The 22,635-nt window shown below is 41.4% G+C and overlaps 1 protein-coding gene and 1 pseudogene across 1 annotated transcript; one reads left to right on the plus strand and one right to left on the minus strand.

The window, feature by feature from the left end:
• Positions 1-563: 563 nt before the first annotated feature.
• On the plus strand, positions 564-7,282 carry LOC147632088 (uncharacterized; annotated as a pseudogene).
• Positions 7,283-9,099: 1,817 nt separating this feature from the next.
• On the minus strand, positions 9,100-13,108 carry LOC147632089 (protein CORTICAL MICROTUBULE DISORDERING 2-like). Its single transcript, XM_086808668.1, has 4 exons — positions 10,885-13,108; positions 10,397-10,579; positions 10,213-10,304; positions 9,100-10,133 (listed from the first exon to the last, which is right to left on the minus strand). Exons 1-4 carry the CDS (start codon positions 12,373-12,375, stop codon positions 9,152-9,154), a joined length of 2,748 nt encoding a protein of 915 aa, XP_086664794.1. The 5' UTR covers positions 12,376-13,108; the 3' UTR covers positions 9,100-9,151.
• Positions 13,109-22,635: the final 9,527 nt, after the last annotated feature.

A 22,635-nucleotide genomic window follows, 5' to 3' on the forward strand; every position in this document is an offset into this window, starting at 1 on the left:
TTGGTAAGAACTAAACTTTTCTCATATTCTTTTTAGCTTTTGTCTCTTTTATTTTGAAACGTCATTGATTTCATTATTTTTGGTTGTAGACATTTGGGAGAGCCTACAGTGAGGTGCTAGAGGTTTTTTTTTTTTGGATCAGATAAGAACTCTTCAAGTGACTACATCAAAGAGGAAGGAGAAGAAGAAGAAGAGTCAATTTCTTCAAGTGATGAGGGGGTTTAGAAAGAACGCCCCCCTCTCTCCACTGATGCAAACCCCTATCACACAGGCAAGAAACAAAGCAAAAAGTCAAGTAAATCAAAGGACTCTAAGTTTCTTCGTGAATCAGAGATTGTTCCATCCCCGGTCCTGGTGGCCCCTTACCTGACACGAGAGATTCAAGCTCTTTCAATGTTTTAAGAGAGAGGGTCAAGAAAAAAAACATGGTGGATCCTTTACCTATATTTTTGAACATAAGTGTGATTGAGCACCCACCAAACATGTGGATCCCCAAATAGGAAGAAGACCCTTAGAGGTTCACGTTGTTTGTTGATCACCATGTTCATAATCTAAAGTACAAAATGAAAAACAAGACGAATGCCATTGTGGTACCCTTGCTTGTTTTAGTGGATAGACAACAATGTCCTAATAAGGAATCTTGGTTGAAAGATTAATGCTGAGCCTTCCAGATATAGGGTTCTTGGGGGCACTCATTCTTTGCTTGCCAAGCAAGAGCTTGCTATTGTCAAATATGAGCATGTTGACACTTTCAAATATGAGCTTGCTATTGTCAAATATGAGCATGTTGACACTTTCAAATATGAGCTTGCTATTGTCAAATATGAGCTTGCTATTGTCAAATATGAGCATGTTGACACTTTCAAATATGAGCTTGCTATTGTCAAATATGAGCTTGCTATTGTCAAATATGAGCATGTTGACACTTTCAAAATGGCTATGTGTTGGGTGTATGATGCTGGTTTAACAAATGAGGAGGAAAAGGTACTTGCCCTTGACCATAATATTGATTCAGACTTTTGAATGAAAATGACTTTCATTCAAAAGATAAGGTTCTTTCATAATGAGTGGATTGATTCCTTGAAGCGTGGTGAGAAAATTGATGAGAAGTTTTGAGTTGCACTTTGTGATGAAAAGTGTGGTCTTGAATTGAAAAAGAACGGTGGTCATCGTGGAGTAAGTCGGAAGCCTAATGTGAAACAATATAATAGCTATTTTCAACTTGCCTTTCGTGATGGAGAAATTTGGGATCTACAAGGAGATATTTGCAAGCTACATGAGCAGAGAAAGTTAAAAGGTCAAAAGTTAAGCAAGTTGCATGCAGCTTCCAAAGGTAAAGGTGCCTCAAGTGATGACGCACCAAACACCATTCCCAAATAAATAAAGATAACAATGTGGAGACATTTGCAAGGAATTCATGAGAAATCATTGATCATTGCAGTTCTCTCACGTGTGAAGGGTGGAAGCATCTCTTTAGAGCAAATGGGAGAAGAATTTGAAAGGTTTGTTTGTTAAATTGATTCTTTTTTTTTTGGAAGTTTTTCTTGTTTCACTAGCTCTAATTTCTTTGGTTGTCGACATATTAGGCAAAAAACCATGCTTCACATGCAGAGAATAATGATTGAAAAGTTGTATTGCTCTAATTGGGATGAGGTAGTGCTCTATCATCCACACTCAAGCAAACCCCAAGTGTTGGAGAAGGACATGTTATTTGGTAACACGATGAATTGTTCATCTTGCCTTCTCTTTCGCTTTTCTAGCAACATGTCTAAAATTCAAGTGCATCCACCATGGTCTTTGAGGAAAAACGACTTTTGATGTCTTTTGGTTGTGCCTTTGGCTTCTAGGATCCCAAGATGACGTTTTTTAATTGTTTACATGTGGCTTTGGTTTCTAGAATCCCAAGGGATGTATTATTTGTGTTTTATTTATGGATTTAGTTTATAGAATCTTTAAAATGACCCCCCTTTTTTGAAGGATTAGGATTTCAATAACCAAATATTGGCTTGGTTTCTAGCACTTCTTTATTTATGGATTTAGTTTATAGAATCTTTAAAATGACCCCCTTTTTTGAAGGATTAGGATTTCAATAACCAAATATTGGCTTGGTTTCTAGCACTTCTTTTTTGTTTTTGCTTTGGATTCTAGAATCCACTGATACCTTACCTTTTGAGATCTAATTGTGCTTAAGCTTTCATTTTTATTTAACACACCTTTTTTTTCACCTCTCACATCTTGATTGGTTTTTTTAGAACAAAGATCCACGGGTTGCCATCAAGCAAATCCCTCTTGTTTTTGAGCAATTTCTTTCCTAGAGAGGAGGAGGAGACAACAACCCCAAAGCTTTGAAATCACTCCTGGTCTCACACTTTTCATTCCTGATAATGTAGACGAGTCTCCAACTCATTGGTGTGTTCATGAAGGTAGAGTTGAAGATATAAACACTTTTGTCACAGCACATCTTTACACTTTGGCCATTGCAGATGCTCCTTATGGTTTTTGTGCTCCAAACTCAATCAATGACGATGTGAAGTCCGGAGTATCTGCTTACAAAAAATTCATAGAGTCTTTTAGCAAGGTCACTACTTGTGACTCTTGGGCACTAGTATTTTTTCATGCCCATGATCAAATTACTGCAGTGCAAAAAGCCTTCACTGACTCAAACATGATGTGTCAAATGATGACATGGTGAGTAAAACCTTTGAAAAGTTTGATACTAGCATTAAGGCGTTATTATGTGCTGCTCTTTTCTTAAATGTTAACTTTTGTTTGGTAGGACAAAGCCAAACATCCATGGTTATAAACTTGACCGTCTTTCTTGGGCTTGTGTGTTTGCTACCATTGGTTTTTACTCATCTTTGGGCGTGCAAAGTAGAGGATCATACAATTTTGCTGTGAAACCAAATCGCACAAATATTATTGAACGACAAGAGTTTGCAAAAAGTTTAAGCACACCAATGTAGGTCTACAAGGAGTCATAAATCCATATCAAAAGCTTATTTTTTGATGATGGATTTACTTTCTATGAAAGGATAGTGGTTGATTGATCTTGCAGGGAACTGGTACCACAACTGTTAGTGCATTGAAAAGAGGTAGAAATGTGGTTGCAATTGAATGTGATCCACTCCATGTAAAATTTATTGAGCAAAGAGTGACAGCTCTCAAGGAGTTACCAGATGAGTTCCAAGCGGTGGGAACGAAAAGCATGGTATCTGATACTCGTTTTCTTGATGCATCTGGAGAGCCACAGGCTCCGATTGGTAGTGAGCAAGTTGGGAGATAGTTGACCTTGTGGATTATGAGCCAGATGGCCCAGAGGCTAAGGAACAAGTTACAAACACTACAATGGGAGAGGAGGCGAGGAATGAGGAGGAAGACGAGCTTCCCATTCAAGCATAGTTGTCATGACTTTTTTAGATCTCGTTGTGACATATACTTTTAGTTTCAAAAAACTTGTCAGTTTGTTTGTGAAAGATACATGTTTTGATTTGTAGTTCAAATTGTTTGCAGCAATTGTTTGTTGAAGTTTGGCATGTTTTGAATTTTAATTGGCATGTGATGGAGTTTTATTCATGGATTATAAATTCATCAAGCTTCTTTGGAGATTGCATGCATGTAGGCCCAGTATCTTAATATCTCTTAAAGTTTTTTGGCATGTTCATTGAATGCCTAGCTACATAAGCATCAAAACCATGAAAGTTGTTGTGCTAGAGTCACAAATTTGATTGAGGTTGAAAAGGCTCATTTTTTTGCTAAGTTTTGGAAACAGAGCTTTGTAGGTGGTGTCTATGTTGTCTTTTTGTTTGAAAAATAGTTTGTTTGTCGAGACAGAGAAACCATCAAGTAATGCTATAAAATTTTGCTTAAAAAAATTAGCCTTTTTTAAAACAAAATTGAAACTCTTTGTTACAAATGGGTTTACATGCTCGAAAAAGTGGCAATTTTTTAAGTTGTGAAATTTTGGATGAGCCGTACATGACAACTCATGACTCGTGCTAAATTTTTTATGACTCTGTGTTAAAAAAGGATTGTCACTGGATACATTCAATCTCCTATTGCCCCTTTCTTTTTTCGTCCCCTTTGCTCTTCTGGATTTCATCGCATCTTCACAAAATCAAATCATCTTTTTTTAGCACGTATATGGCCTTTACCCTCTTATCCTTTCATATGGGAGAAAAAAGATTATTGGACAGCTATCTAGCCTATGCCCACTAGGTACCACTGATGTAAGATGTTATTGAATGCAAGCACTTCTAAGTGACATCACTTCAAGAAGCTTTACCACTATCAACTATTGAGAAGAACACCTTGATATCAAAAAAAAAAACTGCATCAGCATGATGATTCCACAAACAAGTACTTCTACGACGAGTTTGGCTATGTAGTACACTGTTGTAATTACCTAATTTCGATTAACTTTTGTTGGACTGCCCAATTTTCCAAACTATCTGCATAGAATGAAATCTTGTTTTTTTGTAGATAAATTTTGACCAACCTACAGAACTCAAGTTATGACCTCCACAACAAGCAAGGCCAGAGAGTGTCCAGGTTTCCACACCTAGTAAAATCTCTCAATCTGTCAGCCTATTTTCAAATCTGGTAGTGGTTGGTAATAAGGTCTCCCTAGTACTTGATGCCTATCAACTCTCTTGTATGAATCTGACTAATCTAGCTAGGGTCTACCCTTGGTAGTACCCACGTGCCCACACTCTGTATTTCTCCAAAGGCAACCCTAGATTTGTTGGAATGTAAGATGATTACATATGACTACATATGACTACATATAACTACACAATTGTGAATCTAATGAGAACCATTGTGGTATCAAATTTGGGGCAAATCCAAACTAGGTCAAATAAGTTTTCTGGCACTTTGTTTTTGCAGGGGACAGATGCAAATCAGCATGTGCTTCTAGCTTTCCATGCCTAGGAAAAAAAAGGCCTTACAATGCATAAAAACTGGTGGGGCTTCACACGTGGCCTGATAGCTACCTGGACTTATATAGCATATCAAACCTCGTCTCAAACTAACAATGTACCCTTGTTTTCAGATCACCAAAAGTCTGACAACTACATTGATTTTCATGGTTGGACTTGAAAACTAGACAGTTTCTCCACCTGCCCCCAAAAATATGGGACAAATGACATTAGAATGGAAATTATATGGCTTTGTATAAGTGTGACCCCAATCATGGTTCATAGGTATACAAGTTCTGGGGGCCATCAAAGAATAGTCACCTACTATTTATAGAAAAGAATAGGCTTATGCTTTCTTAAAGCATAAAAGCGGAACAATGATTTTTTTTTTTGCTTTTTCCACCTTGTTGCAAAAAGGCCCAAATGAAATCCATAAGCCTAGATATTTGATATGAGGATTCCCAATCCTCTCCAATACAGGTAGAATACCTTAGTTACACCTCTCTCAGGTAGATATTTTATTAAATTTTAATTAATTTATGTAAAGTTTTAAAGAGGGGCTTTAAATTCAAATCCAAACATGTATATTCACAAAAGTAAAGTAAATAATTCTATTAAAGAAAAATAGAGCATTTTAAATACATGCATGCTTGCATTGTATGGATTCTTAAAGAGTGAACCCACAAAAAAAATCGATAACTTAACTGATGGACACATTCTCAACACTCCAATAGAATTTTTATGCTTAACTCTATTTTGTGATCTCCTCTTCTTTATGACTTTTTATGCTTAACTCTACTTTGTAACCTCCTCTTCTTTACCCTCTTGTGAGTGCTCTTTGTAACCTCCTCTTCTTTACCCTCTTGTGAGTGCTCTTTGTAACGTCCTCTTCTTTACCCTCTTGTGAGTGCTCTTTGTTTCTCTTCTTGTATGCTCTCTTAGAAATCTTAGTTGTATGGTTATTTGTGCCTATTATGGCCTATTGTGGTCGTGGTTTTACTTGAGTTTGTGGGAAGACTTGAGATTTGAGTTTTTTTGCTGAGGAAAGAAGCTTATGCAAGTATCAATGTAGAACATGCGAGGTAGAAGAGTAGGATTAGAAGCAAGCTTATATTTGCCCAATGGTAGAGAAATCTCCCTTTATGCCCTTCCTCATCATCACTTCTTTTAGTTAGGTGATCTCGCTTCCAAGTGACAATGGGAATGAGTTGAATGAGAAAAGGGAGGAATGATGCTGATATATTTCAATTAATCCACTCTCTTCAAGTTGGGATTAGATGATCTGCTCCATTGATTAGCAGACCCTTGTACATACTAGGTTTACTAACTATTGACATTATGCAGGGATACTCAGGATATGATGTGAGAGCAAGGTTGCCTAAGTTTGTGCCAAGGGCAAGAAGATGGTACCTAAAGGAGAAACAACCCATCTACACCTTTTTGACTTTCATAGAGAACCCTTTGGGAACAAGACCAGTTGTGATGGTAGGTGGGCAAGTTTTGGAGAAGTTACCTCCCAAAGGTTGCACCTTTGAAGTCATGATGATGATCGCATATATATGCAGTTAGGGTATCATATCTCTTGGGGTCAATCTTCTTTTGTTTGGGAAGATGATAGGTGGGATCTCAAATGTAAGCTACTTAATTGCAATTTGGTAGATCTTGGTATGGACAAGGGTCTCTTTGGCTGATGAATCTACTCTATCTAAGAGAAATGAACTTTTTGTAAGGGTTTGTCTTTGTTAATATTATATATATATTTACTTCCCAAAAAAAGGGAGGAATGAATAGATGTAATGAGTCACTTTAGGCCTTGTAATTAGTCACCTTAGGCCTTGTCCAACCCACATGTGACTAATCACCCCAAAATCCTACAGCTACCAACATTATGTAAGTAATTGTGAAGTGCATTTCAACTAGTTACCTTGGGTAGCCTAACATCCTTGCAAAAAAGGCATGAAAGGAGAAAAAACCATGTGGCATGTAAATAAAACAAAATAAAATTATCAAAATAACTGGTAGCTCAAAAAGCTAAATCGGCCATGTAAATAAAATTAAATTATCAAAATAACTCCCTAAAAATATCTCAAAAAAGCTCAATTGGCCATGCAAGCAAACTCCTTTATATCGCTCTCTCTATGCACCCCCTTGTGACCAAGCTCATGGAGTTTGACCTTGTTGAGAAGCTAGCTGGGACTGTGTAGGTGGATGCTATTCCTCAGAAGTTCATCCTACCTGAAGAGCACAGACCTGCTTTTGCCCTCACCAGGTCTAGTGACGAGATCCCTCTGAGACATGGCCGGCCTGAAGGGTGGCAAAAGGGCGGGCACTTTGGCTCCCATGCACGAACAAATACACCTCCCTGATCGTCGTCTCCTCACCACTAGTCGGTCTTAGTTCCCACGCCTGGTCTCACACAACCTTGCCTGGTGAGAACTCAGCTCTTCATTGGTGGCTATGGTGGGTCACACTCTACTCTGTACTTCCATGCTAGCCATTGTAATCTCCTCTATGTTTAGTTACCCTCTTGATCTTGCTGGTTTTGTTCTTCCCTCACTCTCTACAGAGGAAGCATAGATATAACTCTTTCTTCAAAGGGATCAGAGCGTCAGGGGCTATGCAGTTACTTGGCACAACAGGGTGCCATGGTGGAGTAGATCTTCAGTGCAAGGCTGGTTCAGCAGATACTTGGCGCAAGACGCCGTGTGAGGTCAATCAAAGCTATAGTATAGAGACATCTACACTCTGAATTCTCCAAACCTATCTCGATTTCTGGCTTTAACTTGTTTAACATTTTCGACTACCAAATTGTTAGCAGGTCTACAACTATGCCATCAAAATCCACATTGTAGATGGAAATTCGCCCGCTAAACATAGGCGAATGATTACTCACAAAAATCCTTTGACTGAGAAGCTACTCGCATAGCATTTCGACCCCCCAAAATTTCTACCTCATGTTTGGGATCTCCTCAACACTCAAAAGCGCAAGGCTATGAGTAGCCTAACATGGACGATCTCATGATCAAAAAAAGCACTAGGCATTAGAAGCTGCATATCCGAAATCAACTTTCATCCCAAAAGCAATGTTAGGTAGCAAACAAGTACATTTTGCAAGGTTATATATGCTTAAGAATCCCCAACTACCTCATGCAAAAGATTTCTTGGTGCATAAACACAAGCCGCAAGCAGATACTCTCTCTCTCTCTCTCTCACACATACACACATCATCATCAAAACCAAGTGCACTCCATGCTCTGAAGCAGATACTCTCTCTCTCTCTCTCACACATACACACACACATACACACATCATCATCAAAACCAAGTGCACTCCATGCTCTGAAGCTTGCAAAACAAGATTGTTTTTTTAATTCTTTACCGTGTTTTGTGTGAGTGCTTGGGTAGCATACTTCGTGTAGTGTAGAGCATAGTTGAAATGCTCGAATGAACATGAATTTGAAAGCATACTTGGAAGCAATGCTAGACTGACATCCGCAATCGATGAGCTTGAAGCCTATTCTTATGTTCGTCGATGGAGATTCAAAAGTACCTCGCAAATTAAAAAATTACAAAGTCATTACCACATGAAAATGAGTTTTGTATCATGAATCAATACATAGGACTAATGGCCGCCTTCAACACTGAAGGTGTTTTGGTCCACTTTCGATATCGAAAATGCTATTTGGAAAATGGGAGGACACGTTCTCCTATGTTTATTAAATTTCGATATCGAAAATGCTATTTGGAAAATGGGAGGACACATTCTCCTATGTTTATTAAATTTCGAGGATTGTGCCAACTCCCCACTAAACTTTATGTATGGTTTTTTTTCTTCACTCACATAAAGTCTATCGATTACATGCACACTTCTTAGAGGTTGCCAATGGTGCATGACCTCTCTATGCCACTTGTGGTCATCTTTGAGATGATCAAGCAAGTTCTAGAGCTCATACCAGGCTACCCTTTCGAGAAGGCATCCAGTATCAAAGGCAGTGGACAGTGCTTTTTGAGTCTCTTTGAATAACTTCTGGAGAGAGAAACCTTTCTACTGCACATTCCAAATGTGAGACCCCACACACACACACACACACACATCTTGACCAGCAAAAGGACCCTGTTTATAAATTAGTTTCCAAAGAGTCACCAAGAACTTGATCATAAGCACACAGCAACCTTCAACCTTCTATTGAAAGATTTTCAGCCCTTTATTATGTCTGCCTTAAAGAGGTAGGTAGGCTAGATGCATTTGTTTAGTGCAGTGGCAGCAGACTCCACATGCTGCAACAGGAACTCATAAACCTTTCTCTTCACTCTATCAAGGATTTCCATCACCTCAGCATCCAAAGGGTTCTCTTTGTCCGATTCCAACTGATCCACCCAATCATTCACCCGCTTGATCTGCGATAGCATCAATGCAATCAAGTTGCTCTCTTGTTGTGCCATCTTCACTTCTGAACCCTCCACTGACCCGTCAGTGCTACCAGAGCAGGAGAATGGAAACCCACAGTCTAAAGCCTCTTCAACATAATCCAAAAACCAGCATTGCATCTCACATTGCAGCAGCCTTGCTAGCTCCAATGTTCCTTGCAGTCCATTGCCCTTGCACCAATCCATACCATCACCATGCCCTTTCTTTGATACATCAGCAAGAAGAAATCCTGCAACTTTCACCATATTTTCTGCAGCTGATGTCCCCAAGCTCCGTTTCAATGCCTTTTGAGAAGGTTGCCTCGACTCTTGATTTGTGCACCCCTTATCATTACCATGCTGAGTTAAAGATACGGGAGCCAACATTGCTTGACCTTTGTGAGGAGTAGTTGATGGTGTCGTCTTTACAGATGGTGAGCTAGGTACACTTTGAAAAGCCCCTTCTTGAGAGCTGGTTAGAGGTTCATTAAGCTGTTTAGCAAGCCCACAATGCACTGTTGAATCCTTTCCAGGAAGGTTTTTGAAAGCAGCAGCAAACTGTTTGCTGAAGTGTGCTATAGAAGCAAGGTCAGCTGACAATGCAGCACTAATCCAAGAAGCTGCACTCTTGAACGTCTCATCCAGGAGCACATCTGAGCATGACCCAGGACCTTCCCTAGCGCTCCTTAGCTCAGGTACAGAGAGTAAAAAGGCTGTGGCATCTTGAAGGGACTGGTACATGCTGAAGAAGTAGTCCATGGAAGTTTGAGGATTCTCAGGCTTTGCGGAGGATCGTAACTCAGCAAACATGCTGCAGAATGCAACAAACACTGATAAACTCCAATGTATCATGCAGCAGCCTCGATCCATTTTACATGTATCCAACTTACCTCATACATCTAATCACAGACTCATGTGCGGATGCCTCTTGCAATGCTTGTGCTGCAGCTAGTGAAGCTGCATTTCTTCTCTGCAGAACATCCTGTCATGGCACAAGAAGTTAGACTCCAAGCTTTCATGTGGAAACTTCATCAGAATGTCACACAAATGAAGTCCTTGGTAGAAAAGTAGCACCTTGCCCAAATTTACTAGGCTAGAAGGGAGAGTGACCCATGATACACTGCCGTCTGTCCATCTCTTGTTATGAATTGTAGGTCGGTGCATTGTAGAGGTTTCAGAATGGGAGACAGCCTTCTTGGTTGATGATGGCCTGTGAGGTTTGGACTCGAGCTTCTGTTGCAGATGGTCAGACTCTTGCTGTTTTCCAAAAATTACTTGGCTCAGTATCTCAACAGTGCCTATAAGAATTGCATGCATGATGTGTGTATGTATGTACATATATAAGCATGCACATGCAGATTGTACCACACTAAATATGAACAAAACCTTGTATCGCAATTCACATCCTTGATGACTGTAAATACATAAATACATACCTGATATGAATGCCCAACACAGCGACCATGTGTACAGAAAACCAGCAATTTTGTGACAAAAATATGCATGTTTATATTTCAAGTAAAAGCTTGCAGATGATAAGAAAAATGTGAAATGAGACTGACCATCGAGCAGCTAGGAGTTTTGGGGTCCCTTGATTGTCTGACAGCAATTTTCACTTTGTCAGGAGTCTTTTCGATGCTTTTTCTCAATGTTTTCATGCTAGCAGCAAGCAGATCAACAGCTTTGGAGTTAGTACCAGCAACATAGATGGAAGACCTTCGTCTACTTCCTTCTCCAATACTGACTCTGGGAGCTCTGCCTGTGCTGATAGACCTTTTTCCAGTGGGCGATGACTGACAAATCCGGCCACTGGGCGAACCCTGCCTTATCTTGCCTCCTGGGGAGCTTTGTCTTACCTTGCCACTTGGAGAATCTTGTCTCACTTTGCCAGTGGTGGGGGAGCTTTGCCTGTATCTGGAAGGGACTATATAGGCACCCTTTCTGGAGGACTCTTTCTCAGGGGAGAGGGATTTGGTGCTAGACCTGCAATCCTCTGCATGTGGGTTAATGTTGTTGTTGCTGAGAATGTTGGTGGAGGTGGTGTTGTTGCTGTTGATGTTGGTGGGGATGGGGGTGTTGTTGATGTTACTTTTGGGGGGAAAGCTGTGCTTGTTTGGCATTGGGTTTGCTGATGAGTGTGGCTTCCCTGCAGGCGATTCGTCTCTGAAGATCTTTGATTTCACAACTCTTCGTCTTGCCTTAGCAGCTGCTTCTGCTTCTAACTGCTCAGAGTACACATTCTCTGTGTTTTCTATTAGCTTCTCACCAGCTTTCGATGCATGCTTTTCACTGCCATAGCTAGGGGTGCAGGCCTTGCTGGGGTGTCGATCTGCAGAAGATCTATCTGAAAAGCGATTGGCAGAGAGGGGCTCTGGTTTGTCAGGCTTGTGCGATCGATCAGAAACTCTGGAAAATTCCGAAGCCCTAGCATTTTCTTGCATCCAAGAAAACTCAGAAACCCTAGGGTACTCAGAAGCCCTAGAATGCTCAGAAATTTGAGGGTTTTCAGAAACCCTAGGGTTGTTGGAAACCCTGCAATGCTCCGAATCTATATGGTTGTTTGAAACCCTAGAATGTTCAGAAGCCTTGGAAACATCAGATCTCTTAGCAGGGAGGGCACTTTCCATGATGTTTAGTGAGGAATTGGAGGCGGATTGGATGACGAAGCCATTCTGTAGGGAGGGGGCAGCCCTGGCGATGAGATCTTCAGGGTTTCCGACACAGGGGTGTCGGCCTGGAAGGGGACGGATGCCCACCACGCGGGGCACAGGGCTCCCCGATTCGAGCTTCTCAACGTACATGAACTGGCCCAGCTGCAGCTTGTCATTCAGAATGAGATCGTTGTCCTCGTCGGCCAGTGAAACATAGGTCGCGTGTGATGAATCCGATAGCTTGATGTAGAAGCCCTGATTTGGCCATAGCTCCCCCCCGGATAGCGCAGGCACTATCCCTATCACCTGTAGCAGTACCGAGCGATGCTCCCCTGCTACCCTCACATCCAAGTTCATGTACTGCAGAAGCTTAAGCAGATTGCCCGGGTTTAGTGATGCCATTGTAGATATGGCTGTGGTGAAGCTGGTTATTGCGATGCTGAAGCTTCAGAGTGATGGCAATTGTGGAGATGGCTATGGCGATGCTGAAGCGAGCTCGTACTGAGGCGTTGTGGTGAACCTTATGGACGGGGATAGCTACGGCTATGGTGAAACCCCAGAGAAAGGCGACTTTGAACCTCAACAAAGAATGCTATGGGGAAGGTGAAGCTCCAGAATTAGGATAACTGTGAACCTCAATAGAGACGGTTATGGCGATGATGAAGGTCTAGAGTTAGGATATCTGTGAACCTCAATAGAGACGGCTATGGCGATGATGAAGCCCTCAAGTTATGGAGACGGTGGACCGCAACAAAGATGGCTACGGCGATGATGAAGCTCCCAGGTTATGGCAACGGTGCAGCACCGCAACAAAGATGGCTATGGCGAGTTTTAATCTCAACAGAAATGGCTATGGCAAAGCTAGGGCTCAAAGGAGATGTCTATGGCTCATCGTAGATTGATGGTGAAAGCTCCAAAAAGATGGTTATGGTGAGTTGAAAAGAGCTGTCTTTGGCGATTGCACAGAGAGATGGCAACGGTGAAACCCAGCAGAGACGATGATGGGGAAGCTGAAGCTCCGATGGGAGAGCTCAACAGAGTTGGCTATGGCAACGGGGATGGTGAAGTTAAAAAGAGAGAGATGGCGATGGAGGAAGCTTGCGCGCTCCATAGCCATAGCTAGCACTGAGATGAAGACGACGAGGCACCTCTCGATGCCATTTGATATAATAGAGCCTTCCGTTCAAATTTCAAAAAAATAAGACCCTTAACGGTCCCCATCCTTACTTTCAAATCTTTTAGTTTTTTTATTAAGCTCCCGCCGTTACAAATTTAAAAATATAAAATTTCAGGGCATATAAAAATTTACTTGAAGCATTTTACCCCTTTCATTTTTACTTGAAGCATTTTACCCCTTTCATTTTTTGAAAAATACCCTTCCACTACAAAAAACATTCTTCTCGACAGATTCAAAAAGCATTAAAAACTTCAAAATGTTGTAGGTATTTTGTAGATTTTTTTAGTTAAAATTTGACTAGAAATTAGAATGTCTTAAATTTTTAGAGCGGTGCTTCGCGGGGTGACTCCCATAATCGGGCTAGTCTTTGAACTTTGCAAGTGTAAATGCCCCACGCCCAAAAAATGAAGACTTTCCTTTTTTCCTAAAGTAAAAAAGTTACTTTGCAAGTCCACCTGAAATAGTCATGAAGACTTGTGTATCTTCTAGGGAATTGCATACAAGTACCCAATCTCATCCCTCCTCTGAGGTTGAGCTCTCCAATCTCCCAACATTGATAGATCGTTGCCAAATTATCTTCCTCCTGGGGTCCAAAGACCAACACTTTTACTCAAATTTTGCATGGGGTGTTGGATCAATCCTGACTAACTTGTTTGGTGAATAATGTGCATGGAGAGAGAGAGAGAGAGAGAGAGAGAGAGAGAGAGAGAGAGAGAGAGAGAGAGAGAGAGAGAGAGCTCCCCTTTGTGTGAGTAATAACTCATCTACATGTATGAGTTGTGATGCTCATAGGGCTCTCGTACACTTGTTCCTACTAGCTTTCACACTCTTAGTGAATACAGACATCACACCACTAAGGGCTCATATGGTCTTGTTAAATTCATAAACTACCAAAATTGAAACCTTTAGTTTTTATTTTACAACAATGCACACCTTCATATGTATGGAAGATCATGTGCCTAGAAACCCATTATGTTGTTGGGTGCACGGATTTGATGTAGTGCAAACCTTAAACTTACTATATTTACCTTTCTTTCTTTTTTTGTAATAAAATCCCCCCCTCCCCCCTCTCATCATTTTCATTGTTTCTAGAGGCAAAACCCAAACCTAGTTGCACCTTAATCTCCTTAGTAATTTATTTTTGGCCAGATTTATTAGACTTGCAAAGACATTATCTTCGCTACAAGTTTTTCAAGTCCCTATGTGGGGCTCTGCTCTACGCTAACCATGTCAAGTGGACATAGCAAATCACTAAGTAGGTAAACATCAAAAGACAAAGGTAATTTCACATTGAGAAGGTGTATTAATGCTTGAATGTTCAAGAAGGTAATGGCAATAAACACCAAGATATAGACAATCCTTAGAATGTCTAAGTGAAAGGAATGGGTATGCTCCCTATGCTATCCACCATGAATAGGGCATTCTTCATTCCAAATGTGTGTAGTGTTCACGCTAGACTCCATGTAAGTTATATGGATTTCAAGATCATCTACCTACAATAGTCAATCACTTAAAATGTGTAGATTATACAGTCTAAGGTAATCACATATGCATAAAGAAGATTAACTTTTAGTGGGAGATAAAATCAAGTTGTATGTGAGGCGAGAACCACTTGTACAAATGGGTGATAAAATCAAGTTATATGTGAGGCGAGAACCACTTGTACACATGGGTGAGAATAACAACCCCCATTATGAATTTTGAGTGTGTGTGTGTGTGTGTGTGCATGCATACGTACGTATGTATATGCATGTGTGTGTGTGCATGCACGTGTGTGGTAACCACTTTGGTTCACATTCTTTACAATTTTGTAAACACTAACCTCGCATATATCCCAGAACCTATTAACAAAGCTACTCATAGAACATTTGAGGGAGCCTCAAAGCATGCCAAAGGTCTTGACCGCACCTGTGACCATTCTTAAGTGGCCACAAAAAGAGCTAGCTTTGAAGCCTTCACCTCTGAAACCAATCAACCAAACCCCACATTGCTAGATGTAGTGAAGGAGAACTCAATGCCTTCCATGGGTCATCATCATCACTATAAGATTTTCTTTGAGGAAGTGAGATTGGCAATGACCGCATTTCATTTCCTTCAAAGACACTACCTCTGAAAGGGAAGGATGCATTACACATTTCCTTCAAAGACACTACCTCTGAAAGGGAAGGATGCATTACACATTGGTAGGTCTAAACCCACCTCAAAGTGAGTATGAACCAAGAGAGTGTGAACTCTTGGGGACATAGCAACCCTCACAACCTTCTTATCCTTGGAAGTTTGGTCCCAATAAGTTTTCTTCTTTTTTTATAAGGAAATTCTAAACTTTGGAGAGACTTATCTAGCTAGATGAATTCTCAACTTTGGAGAAACTTATATGACTCAATGAATTCTCAACTTTAGAGAGACTTATCAGACACTGGATGAATGGGAACCTAAGAGCCTACACAACTAAACCCACCTCAAAGTGGTAGGTCTAAACCCACCTCAAAGTGAGTATGAACCAAGAGAGTGTGAACTCTTGGGGACATAGCAAGCCTCACAACCTTCTTATCCTTGGAAGTTTGGTCCCAATAAGTTCTCTTCTTTTTTTATAACGAAATTCTAAACTTTGGAGAGACTTATCTAGCTAGATGAATTCTCAACTTTGGAGAGACTTATCTAGCTAGATGAATTCTCAACTTTGGAGAAACTTATATGACTCAATGAATTCTCAACTTTAGAGAGACTTATCAGACTGGATGAATGGGAACCTAAGAGCCTACACAACTTTAGAGAGACTTATCAGACTGGATGAATGGGAACCTAAGAGCCTACACAACTAAACCTAAACGAGGAGGATATTGAGCACTCTCTCTCTATAACTAAAACCAAAGGATAGCCGAAAGTGCCCATGAACAAGCTAGGGCACTATTTTGAAAGTGACAAAATGAACATCGTGTTATGGAATGACGGTCTACTCCATAATCTTGGATGGTGGTGCTAGTGTCAGCATAATCACCAAGGATTATTTAGAGGCCTAGGGAATCCCACCACTCATAGGAACAAGCCTTGTGATCAAGCTTGCCAATGGGAACACAATTAAACTCTAAGTCATCCTGTAAGATGCAAAGATTAAGACCTTTGAAACTAAGTTTCCACCACACATTCCTAGCGATGCATTTCCAAAGAAGAGGGTCGACCATACACCATGATCCTCTCAAGACCTTACATGATCCTCTCAAGACCTTACATGAGAGAAGTAAGATCGGTTCATGGTTGGGAAACCAATCACATTAACATGCACAAAGGTAACCAATCCTTGAAAATAAATTAAAAAATAGGGAAGACTCGTCCCATGAGTCGAGGCATTCTTGGCAACATGTGTAAATGTTGCAATGGATAGTGAAGATGATAACCAGGACTACAAGCCTCTTACAGAGCTTGACAACTCTGAGGATTAGATTCATATCTCGACAACCATAGACACCCCCCCCACAAAACCCCGGAACAAGGTTTGCACAAGACTAGATGGAACAGAAATCCCCTGCTTGCAACATCCCTTTTGGAAGCAACTAGTGACTTTGAGCCAATATTGGCTAGTGATTCATCTTTTGAGGATTCCTTCGTGGAAGGATTCGTCTTCCACATTGCCCAGGAGAAAACCACATAGAAAGCCTAAGAAGTATCTTCTCCCCATTGCCCATAGTCACATAGTCAAGAAGGAAAAAACCACATAGAAAGCCCAAGAAGTATCTTCTCCTCATGGAGACAGATCTTCATTGGCTTTGCTATGTTGAGGTTGTGGATTCACATGAGACCTACACCAGATAGTGGGAATCTGACCTAAATAAGATCATCCTTCAGGCCAAGATAATGGCCAATAATGGCGAGGAGCCCACAAGCTTGGAGTAAGCTTTGAGCAAGTCAAGCTTTGCCAAGCCACCACAAGCTCAATAAAGTCAAGGCTAAGGTCGAGAAGGAAGGTCTAAAACAATTGCCCGACTACTAAGTCTTACAAAAATGAGGACATGGTGGTACATAGTGAGAAGGCTTATGATCCCACAAAGGGTAAAGAAGTTTATTTTGCTAGCTTGGTTTCCAATGATCTCACCCCTATGCAACGAGAAGATTTGATAGCCTTACTCAAAGAATTTCAAGGTGCTTTTACTTGAAAGTATAATAACATAAAGGAAAGTCCTTTGGAAGTGGTGAAACACACCATCCCTCTCCACGAAGGCACAAAACCATCCAAATAAAGAGCCTATCACATGAATCATAAGTATAGAACAATAGTCAAAGAAGAGATGGACAAGCTCACCGATGTGGGGGGGATTTGTATATGAACTTAAGCACACCAAAAGTGGTTATTATTGATAGTGATCATTCCCAAGAAGAGCGAAAATCTTAGAGTGTGTGTTAACCTCAAAAAGATTAATGCCACCATAGTTTGCAATCACTATCCCCTACCTTACATCAACCCCATGTTGGAAAGAGTAAACACAACAGAAGCTTACAACTTCTTGGATGGCTTCTCACATTACAATGAGGCGACAATTGATCTAGCTGATTAATATATAAGACATCATTTTCTATGGAGTGGAACCTATGCTTATTGTATTATACCATTTGGCTTGGCCAATGCCCCTATCACTGCTGCCCAACAATGTGTATAACCTTCAAAAGATCTTAGAGATATTCATTGATGCCCTATGCATGCACTCGAAGTGGAAGGAGCATCTTACTCATCTTATGCTAGCCTTTGAGAGATGTAGATTATATTGCATCTCATTGAACCCACTTAAATGCAAGTTTTGGATCAAATATAGTGTCATTCTCTTAGACACATTGTCTCCAAGAACATCATCTCCACATACGAGAACAAGATCCATGGGATCTTGCTCATCTTATGCTAGCCTTTGAGAGATGTAGATTGTATTGCATCTCATTGAACCCACTTAAATGCAAGTTTTGGATCAAACATAGTGTCATTCTCTTAGACACATTGTCTCCAAGAACATCATCTCCACATACGAGAACAAGATCCATGGGATCTTAGAATTACCACACCACCATTAACTACAAGGTGGTGCAGAGATTCATGGGGCACATAGGGTATTCATCTTCTTATGTGCTGCATATATACTAGACTCTTATATAACCTACTGATATTGTCTTCAAATGGATAGATGAATGCATCCAATGGGCATATAAAAAAACTAAAGAAGCTATTAGCGAGCACACCCATCTTGAGATCCCCCAAGCTAGGATCTAATTTTTCATGTGCATATCGACATCATTCCTATTGGATTTGTGTTAGCAGAACCGAGGCACAACATGAAGAAGCTATTAGCGAGCACACCCATCTTGAGATCCCCCAGCTAGGCAGCTAGGATCTAATTTTTCATGTGCATATCGACATCATTCCTATTGGATTTGTGTTAGCAGAACAGAGGGAGTACAACATGGACTTTCTTGTGACTCTTGCTAGCCGTCAACTCAATGATGCTACACAATTGTACCACCAGTGAGAGAGAGAAGTTATGTATGGTGTATTCTCTAAAGAAGTATAGACATTCTCTTAGTTATAAAGTTTATCTTTTATGTCACGACCCCACCAAATACTTCTTTATTTGGTGAACAGGCCTTGTACCACGAGATGCATCACTAAATGGTTTCTCATGGTGTATGCTCTAAGAAGTATAGACAATATATCTTAGTTATAAAGTTTATCTTCTATGTCGTGACCCCATTAAACACTGCTTTATTTGGTGTGAACAAGCCTTGTGCCACAGGATGCATCACCAGATGGTTTCTCACTCTTTTAGAATTTGATTTCATCATTACCATGCAAAAGCAATTCGTGCATGTCCATGGTGATCACCTTTCTAGAATTCCAAATGTAGAACCCCTCTAAGAGGAGTGGAAGATTATCTTCCTAATGCTCCACTATTTGCACATTTCATCATTGCCATGCAAAAGCAATTCGTGCATGTCCATGCTAATCACCTTTCTAGAATTCCAAATGTAGAACCCCTCTAAGAGAGGAGTGGAAGATTATCTTCCTAATGCTCCACTATTTGCACATTAACCATGTATTGGAATGGAGCAAAGACATCACCCACTTCCAATGGATTTGTAATTGAGTGTCCTATCTAGAAGGACAAAGCGCTCATCATGAACTTATCAATTGATAGTGGGAATGCTTTAGAAGAGAAGGGCCAAAGGTTTTCTATGTTATAAGAAAATGGAATTGTATATACCCCTAACTAGTGTAATTTTGGGATTAAAATAGGGTTTAGATTTTGTGGGTTGGCATTAACTGAACTCTGTTAAGAGAACCTAGGTGTGCTTCATCATAGTTGTTTCCATTGATTTTTTCACAAAGTGGGCTAAGGCCAAAGCTACATAGAATGTCGACGTGAGGTTTACCACCAAAGGAAACCCAGAAACACTTTATCATAGTCAGCCAATGATTACTTTATGAAGTGGAATGAAGCCAAATCTATGTAGATAGCTAAAATGAGGTCTTACAACCAAGTCCCTCTCTATGAAAATGTGATCCAAGACTCTTAGCCAAGACTCTTTATTGTCCTGTGGCATCCTTATCCATGTGTTTTCACCTTTCCAAGATAGAACCTACCCATGTGCTTACCCTTCCAACTTTACATTGGCTGTCTTGGACGCTGATGAATTTTTGGAAGTATATGAGCTAGAAGCTGAAAAGATGTAGCAATGGGAAGGGCAGGCCATTGAAGATCTAAAGGAGGTGTGGGGGGATTATTTAAAGAAGTTGTCAGCAACAATGCAAGCCTCGACACCATCCTGCATACAGATAATCCCCTACCACTCTCACAGGATGACAATCCAAAAGGAGGCTCCGGACAGCCACAAACCAAGCCCAGCTAACAGGCCCGGAACCAATAGGAGCCCTAGAAGCAACACCACTTAGCCAAGAAGCAAAGGAGGCCAGGGCCAGTGGGGGTAGTGCTAGCAAAGAAACGCAGATGCAGAAGGAGATTGAGCAGCTAAGGAACAAGGTGGAAGTCTGGAAGCATAGGTTCACACTCTTGAAAGGAGGTAGCCGCGTCAATAGTTGGAAAGGGGAGGGAGTTGTAATATACAAGGGATCATCAACGGACCTAATCCCTGACAATGAGCTAAAGGAGCATGTGTGGGCTGCGACAAAGAAGATGGAGGAACAAGAGAACTACAAGGTTGCACTTAAAGCACAGATTGAAGAACTAGAAGCCCTTGTGGAGGAGTTCAGATAATAGCAAAGGCAAGATGGGTTGACCATAAAGACCCTCAAGAAGGAGGTAGTATCTACAACCCCTGCCAAGAATATAAGAGCAAAAGGAGAAAGAATGACCATCAACAAGCTAAACGTCGCCCTGACGATAGCATGTGCAGACCACCAGAAGAGACACGATCAACTGGATGGCATGAGGAAGGGGCATGCCGAGGAAATTAGGGCCAAGGAGAAGATGATAGAAGACTTTCAAGGATGGGCCAAAAAGGGAAAAGAGGGATAAGGAAGAGCTGCAGAAGAGGGTCTAGGAAGAGCTAGGGCAACATAGCATGGGCGTTTGGAAGGGCATTGGCCTAAACTACATGTAGACTTTAATTCAGACAGCACAATAGGCAGGTGCCTTGAGGCCTTCCAAATGGGAGGAGATTGTGAAATTCATGAACCAGTTGGAAGGGTCGAAGGCTGCTCACAAGCAGGGGCAGGGCAGCTCACGTGCAGGTGCAATACGACAAGGAAGAAGCCCCTCTCCCATATCCAGAGCAGTACGCAAAAGAATCGGTCTCTTATGACTCATGGATCCGGGTGAGGCGGTAATAGCTCATTTAAAGAGTAACATTGCTAAAGCTCCTCACCCAATAGAGTCAACCAACAGATAGGCAAAGGGAGACGCCAAATCCAGAGCCTACAGGAACACCACCTTGTGGGTGGAAATGGGGTCGGCGGCGGGTGGCAAGAGAAGGCCCACGGAACCTCATCAAAGAAGACCTCATCAACCTCGAGTGGATAGAGCCTCATGCCTTCATTGCAAGAATGGCAGTGGAAGTAATGAACAGGGCAAGGGCAAGGCATCTAGACGCAAGGCCCATCAAAGTGCAGTTCTGAAAAGCAGATGAAAGGACCGGCATTCAGCACGCTTGGGTAAGCAGCAAGAAGAGAGTCTACAAGCCGCGGTGACTCGCGGATCCGGGTGAGGTGGCAATAGCTCATTCAAAGAGTGACATTGCTAAAGCCCCTCACCCAATAGAGTCAACCAGCAGATAGGCAAAGGGAGATGCCAAAGCTTGAGCCTACAGGAACACCACCTTATGGGTGGAAATGGGGTCGGGGTGGCAAGAGAAGGCCCAAGGAACCAGAACAGATAGTGTTCAAAGAAGACCTCATCACCCTCGAGTAGATAGAGCCTCATGCCTTCGTTGTAGGAATGGCAGTGGAAGTAATGAATAGGGCAAGGGTGAAGCATCCAGACGCAAGGCCCATCAAAGTGCAGTTCTCAAAAGCAGATGAAAGGACTGGCATTGAGCACGCCTGGGTAAGCAGTAGGAAGAGAGTCTACAAGCCGCGGTATGCCCCTAATCGCCCTATCAAGTTCATCTCAAAGGGCATTGCCATGGAGGAGTTACTAGAAGAAGGCGGATGGAACATGTCGTAAGGAATATGGACGGGAGGATCCGCACCAAGTTGCAATTCATGATTATTTTTTTCAAACCGCAACTGTGGACTTCACTGGCACAGCATCCGCCGTGATTGCCAGGTGTTGGCAACCAACCAACCCGTTTGGTCACCGCCCAGATTGCCGCTGGGTCTTCTTGTTTTGTAACAAACTTGTAACAGCTTCTTGATGAGAACAGGTAGTACCCATGGTTGTAATGGAAAGAGGGTGATTATTCGGATAAGGGGATAGAGGAGTGAGGGTGAGTCTAGTCTACCCAGCTGAGACTGTAGAAGGTGTACATTAGTGTCTGAATAGAGATACATGTCGTGTCTACTCAGGCTCTGAGGAGAGGAACCGTACCGGATAGGGACACATGAGAGTTAAGAGGGCAGTTCATGGACAGAGTACTTCTAAGGCATTATATCGTAATATTCAGGAATGGATTTTGTCTCATCTCATTGTTGCTTTCTATCTACTCATCTCTATCTGTATTATATTCAATCTTGTGTTAAGTTATTCCTATCTAGATGTGATAGTTAAGTTATTCCTATCTGGATGTGATAGTTAAGTTATTCCTATCTGGATGTGATAGGTTGTCTGGAATCTAGATAGCCATAGGAACTAACCTACTTGCATTCATGCTCAATCTCCCCACACTTAGGTAGACAGTAGCTCAACATTTGCATGTTGGCCTATCGCATTGGGTACAGGTGCATTAGTCGTGTCTCCTCTGGAGCTGACTAGGTGGTCTAGAATCACGTAAGTGTCGCGGGTCGTGACCAGACACCGACATCATCTTCAAAGATCATGCCAAGTGCTGTGAGC

The sequence above is a fragment of the Cibotium barometz genome, chromosome 14 (genome assembly GCF_041138505.1).
Source record: "Cibotium barometz isolate CiBa-2024 chromosome 14, ASM4113850v1, whole genome shotgun sequence".
Taxonomy (NCBI): Eukaryota; Viridiplantae; Streptophyta; class Polypodiopsida; order Cyatheales; family Cibotiaceae; genus Cibotium; species Cibotium barometz.